This window comes from Hemitrygon akajei, chromosome 27 (assembly GCF_048418815.1).
Source record: "Hemitrygon akajei chromosome 27, sHemAka1.3, whole genome shotgun sequence".
In the NCBI taxonomy this organism is placed as follows: Eukaryota; Metazoa; Chordata; class Chondrichthyes; order Myliobatiformes; family Dasyatidae; genus Hemitrygon; species Hemitrygon akajei.
Window position 1 is genome coordinate 26,991,571 of NC_133150.1, and position 16,844 is coordinate 27,008,414.

Below are 16,844 nucleotides of genomic sequence, written 5' to 3' on the forward strand. Positions count from 1 at the left end.
GTTTAAAAAAAACAAGAAACTGGGGTCACAGGAGTTTATGAATAGGCCTCAAGTTTACTATTTTGATGAAATAGTACTAAAATATATAAATAAAAATGAATATATGTAATTTAGTTGGAACCCTGAATGAAATGAATGGGAAAATATGCTACCTAATGCAAAAGGGGCAGCAAAACAGCTTAACCTGTATGTGGGGGTGGGGTATGGCACAGCAGTCGTTATCTCTGTTCCTCCTTGACCATGTACAAATCACTGTTCACACCCTGCAGTGTGGCGCTGCTCCACATTCACCCATAAATCACTGATTATACAGTGAGCAGGCGGGTGTGACCCAGCATGATTCTGTGCTCCACCAGCTAGAGATTGATTATAGCTAATTCCATGTTAATAGGGAACGATCATAATCTAATTCCAACTGAAATATGTCAGAGGTTAGCAGGTTTTTCAGATCAAATCCCTTATCAGAAGGATTATATGCAAAGCCTGGCATAGCCTGTGTTGTAGTTATCTAACTAAAATGGTTATGAGTATCACGAACAAACTGCAGATTGGGTGGGGTTGTCTGTTACAAGACCAACCAGCAAGTATGCACGAAGAGGCTGGTCCTGTTCATATTCCACTGACCTGTTCATGTCATAATCGTTATAAAACATGACATGAAGGCTGCAGTTAAGAGGTTTGCCCTGCAAATCGATGAAAGCGTATTATGTAATAATGAAGCCTTTCTGATGACGTGTTAGGTTTTTGATGATCAGGCTTCTTCACAAAGTTTCACATGTGTTATGTGTTATAATGGCTTGTGCAACTGATGGTGCTGCTTTGATAGTAGGAAAATGTAGAGATACAGATTACTACAATACGGGCCATGCTCATTAAAAATGGTGTGCCTGAAGTTTTTTTGCATGATGTCATCTACCGTCAGCATTTGGTTGCAAAAAATTTTGGACAATGTTTGCATGACACCCTTGCTGCTGTAATAATGGCTGTCAACTTCAAATCAAATGCACTTTAAAATCCTTTTTGACAACTGAGGAAAGTGATTTATGAATGGCTACTAATGCATGTGGAGGTCCGCTGGTTATCAAAAGGTAATTCTCTTTGTTGTTTTGTTGCACTTTGAGATAGTATTGTGCATTTCCAAGTGTTGAGCAGCTTGGAGAACAAACTGTCACTGCTACGTCTGACATTTTACCTGTCAGATATATATTTATTAAACTATTTATGGGGGGGGGGGGGGGGACTGCAATCTCATATCATGCAAAGAGGCTATTCTCACTTTCCTTGGAAAACTTTTTAACAGCATCGAATTTATGCAATTTCCTTTGCTGGTAACTCTTAAAACAGAATTGCAAGAAGATGATCTGATTGCACATCTTGATCATTTCAAACAACTGCATACCAATATGGAATTTCAGTTTTGAAACCTGCTGGAGATGCATATTCCAAATTGGGTGGTGAATCCATTTGGGGTGAATGTGAATTATGTTGCCCCCATATTGTAAGGATGCCTTATTGAGTTGCAGAGAGATATAACAGCTAAAGCAAAATTCAAACACAACAAACCAAATTCCTGGATAACTAGTAATATTTAAAGTAAGTTTCCACAACTCTGAGAAAGCAAAGTTTTTATTTGGATTTCCCATTTCTATCTATCTGAATGTGGTTTCCTGCTATCAAGAACTTGTACCAGTCTTGATGATGTGAAAATAGGTGATCTTCAATTATCTTTAACCAAGTTGTAACCAGATATTCACAAACTTGCTAGTTTACATCAGTTGCAAAGCTTTCACAAAATAAAGTAACAATATTAACTTTGTAATTGCTAGTGGAAAGAATACTATATACAGTATATTATAAATTATTGTATTCAGAACTTTGAAAGCGTTACTTTTCATGTACACTTGTAACACTAACAAAAATACCCACAAACTGTTAAAATATGAATATTTACTGTGTATTAGAATAATTAGTACATTTGACCAAAAAATACTGACGGCGGCTGGAGTATGGGGATTACAGAGTTAAATGAAAGACACAAATGGACCTGGGGCAGAAAAAGTTTGAGAACTATTGATGGTTTAATATTGATACTCTTGCCCAAAAATGACAGTCTGAGACTTCCTTTTGTCCACATTTCAAAAGTCATTTGTAAGCATGATGATTCATCTTTGTAATTTGCTTGAGGCTGAAATTTTTTTGATTCAGGCTCTCATTTAGATTTAAACATTCCTGGGTGGTACAGTACTATAGTACTCCACCATCTGCAATGATGTGAGTACTAGCCTTTTGAATGTGCTTGAATCAAAGGCTCATAGTGATACCAGTGAGCTTCTCATGCTCCATTCAGACTTTTTTTTTTCTTGAGGACTTCATCAACTCTTTAATGCTTAAAATCTATTAGGATGAAGCATGTCAGAAATGTCACACAGAACTGCTACCATTTTAGTCTTGTAATTACCAGCAAATATAAGTTCTTATTAGAACGCAGAAGACCTGAATTTGTGGTATAATGCACTGGTGATCTCTCAGTTCTGCTCAATTTGACGGCATGTTGCCACAGATATTTTGAACTTTCTAGTTGTCATGCCAGTGAATCTGGCTGCAGAACTAAGGCACACTGATTTGTAAGCTCCTTTATTGACCGATAGGAATGACTTGAAGAGTGATAATGGAGTGGCAAGTTGCTCAGCAATTCTTGATATCCTTGTCATTTTTGTGAAACCTTGTGCAAAATTGGTTTCTGGGTTTTTCTATTACCTCTTGTGATGTTACATACTGCAACATTTATTTCTACCAGTGAAATTTTGTACATTTACTGAACCCCCTACAGAGTATTTTTGTTTTGCATTATTACCTTAACCCCAGCTTTGCAAAAGCACATTCTAATGTTTGTCAAGTTAATTTTGAAATGAATTGGAACTGCATATTGAAATGGGACTTCGGGTATCATACTTGATATAGCAGTTCTTGGTATTTAGTATATTTAAGAATGCAGATCTGCTTAAAAACAATCCTTTGTAGCAACTGTGTGGCATTAAGTGTAATTGATTTTAATGCCTTGTGCTTGGAGATTCCTACAGATGTAGTTATGCAATTGTGAAAATAGCCAATGATCCTCCTCCTTAGCTAGGACTGGACATAGTGAGTTTTATTCATTATTTCATAATATACACATTGGTGAAGCTTTAATGGACAAAGAATTTAATTTCAAATGCATTTTAATTCATAAGTTTAAATTAATAAATACTAGCATGTAATAATATACTTTGCTACTGTCTTGAGGCTGATTCACTGTCATCATGATCTGTTGGTGCAATAGGCAAATTTAGGTTATTAATTATTAAGTTGCACCCAAGTTTTGAGGTTTATCTGAGTCTAAATTCTGCTTTCATAACTTTATACTTTAACACGTTGCAGGCCACAATGGTTTAACAAAGGTGGCCTTGCCAAAAAAAGTTTTAAAACTGCTTTACATATTCTCTTAATATTCTGCCAGATTTGAAATCTATTATTTAACTTTAACTTTCTATTTCCTTAAGCTTTTAAAGATGTATATTTTTAAAAAAAATAAAAACAAGCATTAAAGGTGATGTAGGAGACGTTGACCAGTTGTTTAGACTTCTGTTTTAAAGAATAAAACAATCTGGTATAATTAGAAAAACATGTAGATGCAGTCAGCATGTGAGAGAACTTAGCTGTTTTGAGCTAAATGGGAGAGTACCTAACGTTCCAAAAACTTAAAAGAATCCCTCAGTGCATAACACTGAATCCAGCACTGCAACTAATAAGTTTGATTTGTGGCTTGCCTTTCTGCTGTGATGGGAAAGGAGTCCTTTCCAAAGAGCTTAGTTAGGACAATTTATTCTATATTGTTTTCTGTATCCATTGTATTTTAGTAACAGTACAGTAACTCAAACCTGATATTTAGGTTAACAATCTTTTGAGGCATTATGATAAGATGGCAAAATTGTGAAAGCAAACACTTTGTCAGAATTAAGACATAAATAAATCAATGTGCAATGCAATAAATTTAACTTTGTATCAACAAATAAATTCAGGCTTTTTTGTTTTGCCAGCAGGATGTCAATGGCAACAAAGAAGCCAAATCCACAAATAAGATCATGAGTACTAGCAGTATTATTCCATATTATTTTGGCAGTGCTGTTCTTATTGGCAATAAATGTAAAACTTGGGAAGTATCACAGTACACATGCAATTAGAACATTTGATTTCCAAACTAGAGAAGTGCTTTTGGAGCAAAGAATTATGTACTAATTTTAATCTTGGCATTATTTTTGTGAATGCTTATACTTAATCTCCCAAACTGTGTCTGCATCCAATTTAAAGCACATTATATTTTTACCTTGTGAATTTTAATAAGAACTGTGAAAGCAGTGTTAGATGTCACAGGAACCACCGAAGGTTCGGGAAAACACTGTTAGTCCAGCATGTTTGATAGACTAGCAGTTTTTCCAGACTCCCAAATGTTATTCCCTATTAATACCGATTTTAAAACCTTTCAAAAGATGTACATTAGAATACTTTCCTGGTGAGGTAAGTTTAAAGGGAGTAGGACAAAGGTGATTCAGATGCTGACACGCTGTGATTTCCAAACAGTTGAATAGCAAGTTATTAAAGTTTTATTGTAATTACTTGCTCCTGCAGTAACAAGCTTATTTGAACTGTAATTTTATTGATTTTCTGCTTCTAATAATTGTGGAGAAAAGCATAGATTGACTAATTGTTTGTCACAGCAGCTGTGCACTAATTTCACAAAAGCTAACCCTTATTCCTGTTGATAATGTGTCTGTACTATTCAAGAACAAAATAATGGGGGAACTCAAAACATGATTAATTCTTCACACTTAAAACATCACATACACATTGAAACAATCAGACTGTACCAAGATTCTTTTATCTTCAAAGTTAGAATTTATCAATTACTGGAACTAGTTTGAAGTACGTACATTGAGCTTCTAATGGAATAAAACATTTCAACTATTCTAACTTGAATGCGCTTCCACGGGACAAACTACAGTATTTAGTGATCCTTTTGTGAACCTGCAACACAATTCATTCCAGCTGCTGAGGAAAATACTGAAGATTCCTTGGTTCCATGTTTGGTGGAATTTCTGTAATACCATTACCATATGGAACAGCTCTAGAAATAAAAAAACACAACCTGATAAATATTACTTTGCAGCATTAATATCTGCCTCTTGTTTGTTTTATTCTCATAACCTCATCATTGACCTTAAACTATTCCCAGCTGTACTTTGCAGAATCTTTACTTAATGCTCCAATCTGTTATTTACATTTGGCTCCATTCATTCCTAGGAAATATTGGACATCTAATATTTGCCATCAGAGTTTTTCCTTCCTGTGGAAAACTTGCTTACGATTTTCAAAGCCATTTGAAAAATTTCAAATAAACAATTTTCAGTGTTTATGGATTATCATGGTCAATTTTTAGCTCTGGCTATATTAAATTCGATATAAAATGTTATTTTAATAGAGCTTTCTCAGTTTTAGTGCTTCGTTGTATTCTTTCGTTGTATTACAAGCTTGCAATAACGGCATACGTTTAGCTCAATAATGTAGATACCAATCAAAATACTGCGATGCTTTGTTGCAGTGAAATCTGAGCTGGCTAGTACTTTGCCCGGACTGATATACAACAAGAACGTTTTCTTTCCCCGGTAGCTTTTGTCGGTCTTGTTAGGTTGCTCAATTGTTAACATTTGAACTGATGCAAGAAAGGGTAACCCTAAAGTTAGCCACTTGGATCTTAGGCAGCAATGGAACAGTAAATTCCACATCCAGAATTCTTGGGTGCTGTTTTGTATGATTACCAATGCCTATGTTCAATTGGAATATAGAACAGTACTTAACTACATCACAGGAACAGGATGTGCTAAATTTATGACACCTAATCCCTCCTCTCCACATTCACATGCTAATCTAAGAAGCACTTAAAAAGCTCTATCATATTTACCCCAAACCCCTGGCATTGCATTTCAGGTACTCATCACTATTAAACCCCGCCCTCAACACGTCTCCATTGAATCTCTCTCCCGCCCCCCCCCCTCCCCCCCCCAAATCTTAAATGTATGTCTTTTAAAATTAGAAATTTCATTCCCCCGGGAAGATGCTAGCTGCCTCGTAATTTTTAATAGACTTCGATCAGGTGTCTGATCCTCAGAGAGATAGAATGTAGCTATTTTATATTGAGAGATTACCACAGCAAATAGAAAAAAACATCAAGATTACACTGGGCAATTCCCTTTTTGTCAGAGATGCAACGCTTTCATGAAACAGAAAACTTAGTCAATAAGCGAGGTGGTGCAGATCTGGGTTAATTCTTTATGCCTCTATTATTGCAGTACCTATGCCACTGTACTGTAAGAAGGGTTTGAGCTAAGTTGGCGGGGAGTAAGAAAGGAGTTGAAAAGCTGTAGTTTCACAGAGAGAAACTTTACACTTTGCTTCCAGCATATATTGATGCTAACTTGCCAACATGGACAATGTTTATTCATTATAAACTTAAAGTAACTACTTACCATAGCTGATAACGTTGATGCCTTCCTTAGGCATTGTCCACCTCTGCAATACAGGAAATACAGATAAGGATTTGGAACTAATTAGCATATAAATAAGTTTTTAACTAAAAGCATGAACTTGCATGCATAATATGATTTAATGACGCTTAACCTTAGTAAGAGTTCTGACATGAAAATATGTTGGGGTTTTCCCCTCTTTATAAACTGAGTTGCCATTACAACCTTAAATCCAGTTCAAATAACATTTAAAATTGCACTCAGTGGCCATTTATTAAGTGGGTGAAAACGCCTTGTTAATGAGAGGTCAGAGGAGAACGACCAGACTGGTTCAAGCTAACAGTAACTCCTATAACCCCACATTACAACAGTGGTGTGCAGAAGAGCTTCTCTGAACACAAACACATCAAACTTGAAGTAGGTAGCAATAGCAACAGCAGCAGAAGACCACACCTGTACCTAATAAAATAGCCTCTGAGTGTACATACCATCCCAAGCTCATCTCCCACCCAAAACTCCACGTATACTCTTCAATATGTAGGTCAAATGGCCTATATTTTGCAGTAAAAGTAATAATCAGGTAATTAGTACGTAGGACTCAAATGTAATAGCATACCAGAACAACTTGGGTCAGTGGCATATTTACCATGCTCCTGAAGAAAGCTACATCATATAGACATCTCCCCAAAATATGTGTTAAAATATTCATAAAACATGCCTACATGGTTGGAGGTTTCCTATTTAAATATTTTTAAAGAAACGGTAATATCACCAAGCTTACTCGGGCAATGAAAAAGTGTTTATTTCTTCAGAAATTAATTGAATACTAGGTAGATTGCAAAAGGTATGATTTATGCCCTGGTTTACAATCTGTATGTAGACTTGGGAACAACATGGATTCAATCATTAGACAGAGACAATAGTTATATTAATTATGACCCAGCTCACTCGTTATTTGTTAGTTTCACATAATTAAATGTAAAACAAAATTATTTTGTTTCATTTTGACTTGTATAATATTCAATAAGTATAGATAAATATTTGCAAAGTTTGATACACTGTATAGAACAAATATTAAGATGCAACACATGCTGAAGTGTTATAATTAGGTAATTAAGAAATAAAGTCAGTGTAATAAATTAATCCAGTAACTGTGACATGGCACGTAATTGAACTCTAAATCAATCTAAACTCAAGTTCACAAAAGAAAATAATTTTAACGAAGACAGAAGTCTTATTCGAAGTAAGAACTGGAATTCGATTGTAAACAAGGTGGGAGTGCAGAAACTTGATTAGATGAGGATTAACCAATCATGAGGGACAGAATACAGGGATAGAAATACCACTAGAAGATGGCAGGGGTTGTTATCAAAATTTCAGTTATAATTGATATCCTTACCCAACTTACAGCCCAAGAGGAGTTTATTTTAGAAAGTTATTTTAAAGAAATTGATAGCATAACTTATTCAAATATAGAGTTTTGATGTTTGAACTATAACCTTGATTAAAAACTTACAAATGGTTTCCACAGCAGCCTTTGCCTGTCATTTCAAATAAATATTGCAGTGTAATGTTTTACCATTGAATGCTGTAAGTAGTGTTGAGCGTTAATAGTGTAGCTTTCTGCCTTTATGAGTAAACACTTAAGCCTAAGTCAGTTCTATCCACTCATTGCCTTTTTAAGCTTATTTGGCCAGATCATACTTTTAGTTTGCAGTTCAGTAGGGAATCTCTGGCTATCCTTATCTGTATTTTCAGTGTAGCTGATTTTCATGTCTGTGCATCTGCCCACTTGCTTTAGCACTGGACTTGCAATTGAAGAAAATTGCAGAAAATTGAAGAGAGGGGCCAGATGTAAAGTGCAATTGGATCTTCAGCTTTACAGTAGGAATAGCGGGAGGAAGATGCACAACTTGCCTTTATTTGATTGGCTGCTTTTTTATCAGTTTAAACTGTATTTAAATGATTATGAGGGCTTGTGAAATAAATCTTAAAGCCAAATTGCTGCGCACCTCACCCTAAGCAGTGGAATGACTTGGATATGGAGGGCCATGCTGTCCTCATTGAGGTTGGCTTAGAGTGCTCAGTTATTGAGCAGAAGGGTTCGGGTAGCAGGTTTGATCGGGATGATCAGCTCCAATGTGTTCTCTAACAGCTGGTTTCCCCTTTCAACTTTTTTCTTTTCAGCTGTCATAGTAGGTAGATGGACTGGTTTCTCTGTTTAACCATCATTTGCTGTTGCAACTACATACCACTTCCCTCCACCATCATGGCAAATTTGGATTGATATGAAGTGCAATAGGAAATGGGAAATCTGAAATGCCAAGTTGCTCTGGTGACGTTTGATTAAGGCCCATTGTTCTATCATGTGCTGAATTTGGCACTTATGTGGCAGCAGCAGATGGAAAGAATCTTGGAACTGTGCTGCACAATGCAGTCTGCTCTCACCCTCTAGTCCAGAAATCTTCAGGATGCCTTAAATTTTAAGGGGATAATTAAGACATTTCAGACTCTTTAGAAGCTGAATACGAAGTCCACTCTGCAGATCTCATGTGCTGATATTGTTGGATCCTAGTTCTGGAAGAAGAAAGGCTACATACAAGCCCTCTGAATATGTCCCATTTATATAATGTTTAAGAATTCTGTGAAGTTAAGATGTTATTTTTGCAGAAGGTTCATCTGCTTCTGTCAAAGCAAATTGATGTTTACTTTTGAAAGTAAATGAAATAAATTCTGACCAGAACAGGAGTTATTGGAACATCTTTAAATCATATGGAGTGCCCACATTCCAGTTTTTCCTAATCAGGTTAATGGTAGAAGAGATTTTTCTAAAGTCTCAAAGTACCACCAAGAAAAAATTTGTAGAGTACTTCCTTTTATGTTCCCCTCTGGGGCATCCTAATACGGTGGTTGTATTTACAAAACATACATAATCTCTTCAGTTGATTTTCTTTTTGATTCACTCATATTTGCATCAATTTTCATCATTTTTTCAACTTGATATCCTTCAGCAGTAACAATAAGCACACATTTGGAAAACCTTCACTTAAATAAGATACTAATCAAAGTTGAGATCTTATGTTTAGTCTTTAGGGGGTTAATGAGGGGCTCAAGGTTTAGACCTCTCTCAGTTTAACAATAACAAGCTTCCAGGATTTGGAGCAAGTATATACCAATCTCAAAGAATATAATTAATAGATTGAAAACCTTATTTATAAGATGCCAATCAATGAACTGGGTTGATAATACATAAGTGGTACTGTCAGCAAATATTAATGTATAATGTCTATTCTCATTTTAGACTAAGTTCTATTTATTAACTGAAAACATTAAATAATTTCACCTTCCTCAGTTCCATAATCAATCACAGCATCATTTGAAATCTACTGTAGCATATAAAATGCCTGCAGCCTTCATAATGGTTTCAGCCTTAAATGTTATTGAAAAGAACTATTATACTTGGTTTTCTGACAAATAGAAGGTATACAACCTGCTTTTACAGTGATGTACTGTAGATGGAGTTACAATACTGCACTTCTGTTGCCAGAAGCTGGCAGAGCATTGGCACTAAACCCCATTTCTATGCTACTTGTTGGGGTAGATCGGAAAACATCGTTTTGAAATTTGCTGTTTGGAACAATTTATTTAGCATGCAAATAATTTTAAATTAGTGATGGAAAGGGATAGGATAGGTACACAGTCTAGAGTCCTAAAATGGTCCGGGGCTAATCTTGGGGGAATTAGATGGGATCTGGCAAAGGTTGATCGGGTGAGCCTGTTTAAATGGAAAGAAATGAATGGTAAATTTAAGAGTGTGAGGGCAAGTCACCAAGAACAGCATGTTCCTGTTTAGGTGAAGGGTAAACATGGCAAGTTTAGGGAACCTTGACTGATGAGAGATATCTAGACTCAGAAAAAGAAAGAAGCAGAAATTGGATATTAGGAGATTAGTGATGAGTGAATTCCTTGATGACTATAAAAAGATTAAGAATACTTAAGAGGGAAATAAGGGTTGCAAAATGAGGGTATGAGTTGGTTCTGGAAAGTAAGATTGAGGAAAACCTCAAGAATTTTTATTGCTATATTCAGAGGAAAGAGGGCGTCTGGGGAGAGAGCAGGCTTCTTAGGGATCTACAGGGCTCGAGATGCAGGAGATGGGTAAGGGTTTTAACAAATATTTCTGCTTGGTGTTTACTGAGCAGAAAATCATGGCAGTTCAAGAGATAAGGGAAACAGAAAAATTTTGCAGAACGTTCATATTAGGGAGGAGATATTTGCAGCCTACAGCACATTAAGGTGGATAAATCCTGAGGGCCTGACTGAGTACATCCTTGGACTTTGTGATGGACCATGTAGAGATATTTAGTTCTTCATGAGCTGCTGGCCAAGTTCCAAAAACCTGAAAGGTGGCTACTGTTGCTTGGTTATTAAGAAGTGTAGCAAAGAGAAGCCAGGAAAATACAGACTGGTCATCATGACATCAGAAGTGGGAAAGTTAAGGAAGGGAATTCTGGGGAACAGGATCTACCCGTATTTGGATAGACAGTGTCTGATGAGGAAGAGACAGCATAGCTTTGTGTGTGAGAAGTCATGCTTGGCAAACTTTTAAAGATTTTTTTTGTAGTAGTAACCAAAGGGTTAGATGAGGGTAGGGCAATGGATGTTGCCTATTTGGACTTCAACAAGGTCTTGCCTGGTAGGTTGGTCTGGAAGTTTAGATCCCATGGAATCCAGCGAGACTTAGGTAGGTTCAAAATTGGCTTGAAGGTAGAAAGCACAGAGTGGTGGATGTAAGTTGTTTCTTAGAATGGAGGTCAGTGCCTAATGATATGCCACAGGAGTTGGTGTTGGGACCTTTGTTTTTCATTTATATAAATAATTTCAATATGGATTCAAAAGGCTTAATCAGTAAGTTTGCGGATAACATGAAATTAGAAAGTGCTGCTGATAGTGAAGAAGTTTATCGTAGGTAGAGGGGATCCAGATCTGTTAGACTTGTGGTCCGAAGAGTGGAAAATAGATTTCAATACAGATAACTGTAAGATGATGCATATTGGAAAGTCAGGCCAGCATAAGACCTCCTATGAATGATAGGGCATGAGGGACTATAATGGAACAGAGGCACCGTTGTCAGCATGGACTTAAATACTGGGCCTACACTGTATTGCTGTATGACTGTACAAGGTTGTCAGTATTAGTGGAGTGTTTATTTCAGATAGTTATTTCTTGGGATGTTTATTTTCCTTTTGGTCATTTTTATTGCCGCTTTGGATGTTGAGTTGATACCATGGATGACTGCTATGAATGGGATGCACCTGCAGTGCTGCTGGATGGATAGTTCCAGAACCAAGCGCCGTGACAAGCAAGGTTGATTATATTTCCAAGTTGGTGTGGCGTGTGGCTCGAGGAGAATATTTGGGTAATAGAGTTCCCATATATCTTCTGCCCTTCTATCTGGTAAACATTGGATGTAAGTGCTGTTGGAGAAGCATGGGTGAGATGTTGCCGGGCCTCTTACAGATGGAACTTCCCAGCAGTGTTTAGCCACATGATGTCTTAGACGATCCCTCTGAGTGGAGGATGACTTGTCTTCATTCAATGCTGAGAAGTGAAAAATACCTGTGCTTGTGTGTATGTATTTATTAAATCTGAATTGATTTTGCATAACTATTAACATGAAGTTATGTCATCTTGACAGACTGGTATCTTTGTTGGAGATGTTTGGATGAGAGTGTGTCTCTCCCTCTCCACTCTTTCCCCCCTCCCTCCCTCCCTCCTCCCCTCCCTCTCTCTCTCTCTCCCCTCCCCCTCTCTCCCTCTCTCCCTCCCTCTCCTCTTTTATATGTTACACCACACCCTTTATTACCTTAGAATTCAATGTCTGCCAGTAATATATTCAATGCCTTTTATTTTAGATCTATGGCCCTTGGAAGAAATTCTTTCTCTCTGCATTTTAATGGATGTGACCATGTCTCATAGTTCTAGATACCTCCACTAGGGTAAACCATTCTCAACTCACCTTCATTATCTTCAAGAATCTTATGTTTCAATATGGTCACATTTTAAAAGTTCAATTTCTCATCTATCAGCCCATTCTTCCCAGGGATCAAACCAGTGAGCCTTCTCTGTCCAGCAAATGCAACTACAAGCTTCACCAGTGCCCAGTAAAATTGAATCAAAACTTCTGTGCTTTATGTTCCCTCACATTAAAAGCCAATATTTAATTACCCTCACTACCTGCTATGCCTCCAGGTCATCTTTCTATTTCATAGACTGGAGCACAAATGCCTTTCTACTGCAAGATTTTATAGATGCATTTCATTTAAATAACAATAAGCCCTTTTGCCTTCCAAAGTAGTTCCATGACACTCAGCCTATCTCTACCCTTTTGCAGACTCTTATTGTCTTCCTCAAAACTTGCTAACTACAATTTAACTTGCAAGACACATAGTCACTGCTGCCTAGGATATTGAGTTTCTGCCTCCCTATATCATCTTGCTTGTCTATTATTATTGGGATAAATTATTGTCTTCGCTTGTGAAGACCAATCCAAAATATTTTTCTTTTTCCCATTAGTAATTCAGAACCAAATTTTCCACAGTCACAATGATCAAACTAAAATGTTACCATTTTAAACAGTACTGTACATGGATAGCCATCAGTAAAGAACTGGCTATAACTAAAACTGCATTAAATCTAATGGCTTTACACCAAAACTAAATGGGTCTTACGCATTAAATCAAAGTCTCATGATCTTGCCATCCAATTTATCTTTTTTACTTGATAGGATCTTTAAGTATAATTGACAATTTTTATTTTGTGCACGTGTGGTGATGCTATCCTAATTTAAATTGTTTCTTCCCTAATTTAGTCATCACATTATTGTATTTTACTGAATGTTCAAAGGCTGGCTATCTTTATGAACAAAATTCACAACAGTAAGGAAACCAAACAGGTAAAAAAGCACACTTCAGTCTATAGAATTTTGATTTTTATATTTTTCGCTTCATCAGTTCTGAATAACTGATTTGATTGACATCTTCAAGAAGCAATGCCTCAACAAGGTGGCTTGCAATTATTAGGAACCCCCATCACCCAGGACAGTCCTCTTATTGCTACTATTGCTCTTATTGCTGCACAAATCACTCTCTCACCTAGAGGGGGTCAGTTGTGCTGTGAGGATTACATTCCTTGACTTCTCTAGTGCCTTTAACACCATCCAGCCCAAGATCTTAAGGCACAAACTAACGGAGATGGGAGTAGACTCTCACATGGTGGATTGGATAGTGGACTACTTGACAGATAGACCTCAGTATGTGCGGTTGGGAGACTGTAGGTCTGACACGGTGGTCAGCAGCACAGGGGCGCCACAGGGAACCGTACTCTCTCCGGTCCTGTTCACCCTGTACACATCAGACTTCCAATATAACTCAGAGTCCTGCCATGTGCAGAAGTTCGCTGATGACACGGCCATAGTGGGGTGTGTCAGGAATGGACAGGAGGAGGAGTATAGGAAACTGATACAGGACTTTGTGATATGGTGCAACTCAAACTACCTGCGTCTCAATATCACCAAGACCAAGGAGATGGTGGTGGACTTTAGGAGATCTAGGCCCCATATGGAGCCAGTGATCATTAATGGAGAACGTGTGGAGCAGGTTAAGACCTACAAGTATCTGGGAGTACAGTTAGACGAGAAGCTTGACTGGACTGCCAACACAGATGCCTTGTGCAGGAAGGCACAGAGTCGAATGTACTTCCTAAGAAGGTTGGCATCATTCAATGTCTGTAGTGAGATGCTGAAGATGTTCTATAGGTCAGTTGTGGAGAGCGCCCTTTTCTTTGTGGTGGCGTGTTGGGGAGGAAGCATTAAGAAGAGGGACGCCTCATGTCTTAATAAGCTGGTAAGGAAGGCGGGCTCTGTCGTGGGCAAAGTACTGGAGAGTTTAACATCGGTAGCTGAGCGAAGGGCGCTGAGTAGGCTACGGTCAATTATGGATAACTCTGAACATCCTCTACATAGCACCATCCAGAGACAGAGAAGCAGTTTCAGTGACAGGTTACTATCGATGCAATGCTCCGCAGACAGGATGAAGAGGTCAATACTCCCCAATGCCATTAGGCTTTACAATTCTACCGCCAGGACTTAAGAACTTTTTAAAAGCTATTATTAATGCTTTTTGAGACGGTGATTTAGATGCATATCATATTTTTTTACTGAGTTAAGTATTGTATGTAATTAGTTTTGCTACAACAAGTGTATGGGACATTGGAAAAAAAAGTTGAATTTCCCCATGGGGATGAATAAAGTATCTATCTATCTATCTATCTATCTATCTATCTATCTATCTATCTATCTATCTATCTATCTATCTATCTATCTATCTATCTATCTATCTATCTATCTATCTATCTATCTATCTATCTATCTATCTATCTATCTATCTATCTATCTATCTATCATCACTCAATGATTCAGGAACAGCTTTTTCCCCTCTGCCATCAGATTTCTGAATGGACATTGAACCCATGAACACTACCTCGTTACCTTTTTTCCTCTTTTTGCACTACTTATTTAACTGTTTCATTACATATAATACTAACTGTAATTTACAATAATGCTTATATTATTTATTGCAATGTACTGTTGCTGCATAACAGCAAATTAGACAACATATGCCAGTGATATTAAACCTGATACTGATTCCGATTCTGATTTTGAAGCATGAGGCCTGCAGCTCAGGCATTACGTGTTTGCTTTCCTCTTAGATGGCTGCTGATATCAAATTTCAAATTAAAGGCACAATAAGTATCACTAGGGAAAGGACTTATCACCATGGAGAGTTGTTATCTTTCACTGGAAAATCAAAATCATATCGCAACACAGATCTAAACTGCTATGGCGTATTCACAATTATGGTGTATAGCAAATATTAATTTCAACAGCAGTCAGTCTTCAGGTCTGAATGTGGATTGTAGATCAATTTTAAAATGCAGCTTAGAACAATGTTATTCTTGATGCTGCAGATTGGGATCGATTCCAAACCAAGTTACACTCACTGATCTGAGATGTTTGCATATTCATGAATGCAGCCTGGAGTCAGTGAGTATTAATATTCATTTTGGGTGCCTGAAATGTTGCTGTGAAGATTGAGGTGTTTGAAAATTATATGTAAGTCAAAGGAAGAAGCACTGTGGATATATTGTAACCATAGAATTGTCCTGCTGCTACTTTTGATCTCTAGCATATAAAAAATGTCTTGTAATATCAGGCCATTGCAGGCCTTTTCTTCCAAGAGTGTCTTCAGTGTGATTCCTACTTGTTTAAGTGAATAAAGACTTCAATATCCACCAGCTTCAGTGTCTCTCTGGACACTTCGTTCACTGTCACAACATGTGGGGGCTCATCCGGGATACACTCAGGACCCATCATGTGTCCAGCAATTTCAGCCATGTAAATGGGTGAGTATCTTTAAGATTAGCACACAGACTCGGATCTGTTGAGGTTGGTGACAACGTGATCAAGAAGTATCATATACATGGCAGACAGCTGAACTGATAGATATAAAAGTAGTGATGTGTGTGTGTGTGTTTGTGTTTATGTAAGAGACCAGACATTTTCAGACAATTTGGTGAGATAAGGCCACTAGTTGCAAAGGGTGGTTACCGACCATTTGGAATGTCAGTAGGGTGTGTGTATACTTGTTTGGGGAACTGTATTGTAGCACATTCACATTTTCGAGTGTGTTTTAAGAATAAGTCTGTAACTTTGCTTTAACAGTTCTAAATGCAAAGGCGTTCAACAGGCATTATGAGTTCAGACACACATAGGTGGCAAATTGCAGAGTACACACTCTGTGGTTTTAAATATATACTGTTTAATTTTTATCCATCATTTATATTTTGTGTAGTGTGGGGATTAGTGTGGAGATACTTGATAAGAGAGGTTGTACCCAGATATATCCATTGGGTTGGCAGCTATTGCGGTCAGGCAATGTCAGTTTGAGAACCTTGACAATCTGAGCCAGCCCTGGACCTTGATTACGATCATCCATAAGTTTTTCACCTCCCTAGGAAGAAGCAGAGCGTTTGTCAGAGCTGCCCTCACTTAAATTCACATGTGGGAATTCAGAATTCTGGTGAAAGCTTGAGGAAATGATTGAAGTTCGCCAGATGCAAACACAAAGATATATATGTGTTGGTAAAAACAAAGTGCCTGAGGAATATGTGAGATAATATCACCCAAGGAGTGCAGGGTGGTACATGGGCAACTACCAGGAAGGGCAG

At 37.4% G+C, this 16,844-nt stretch overlaps 1 protein-coding gene across 1 annotated transcript in view; it reads right to left on the reverse strand.

Annotated features, from left to right (window-relative positions):
- Positions 1-1,622: 1,622 nt before the first annotated feature.
- Positions 1,623-16,844, reverse strand: part of LOC140717199 (LHFPL tetraspan subfamily member 5 protein-like) — a 114,503-nt gene continuing 99,281 nt past the window's right edge. Inside the window, exons 3-4 of the mRNA XM_073030508.1 lie at positions 6,561-6,603; positions 1,623-5,161 (exon numbers count right to left, since the gene is read on the reverse strand). Coding sequence (XP_072886609.1) covers positions 6,587-6,603 — 17 coding nt within the window. The 3' untranslated portion in view covers positions 1,623-5,161; positions 6,561-6,586. The remainder of the gene's footprint in view (positions 5,162-6,560; positions 6,604-16,844) is intronic.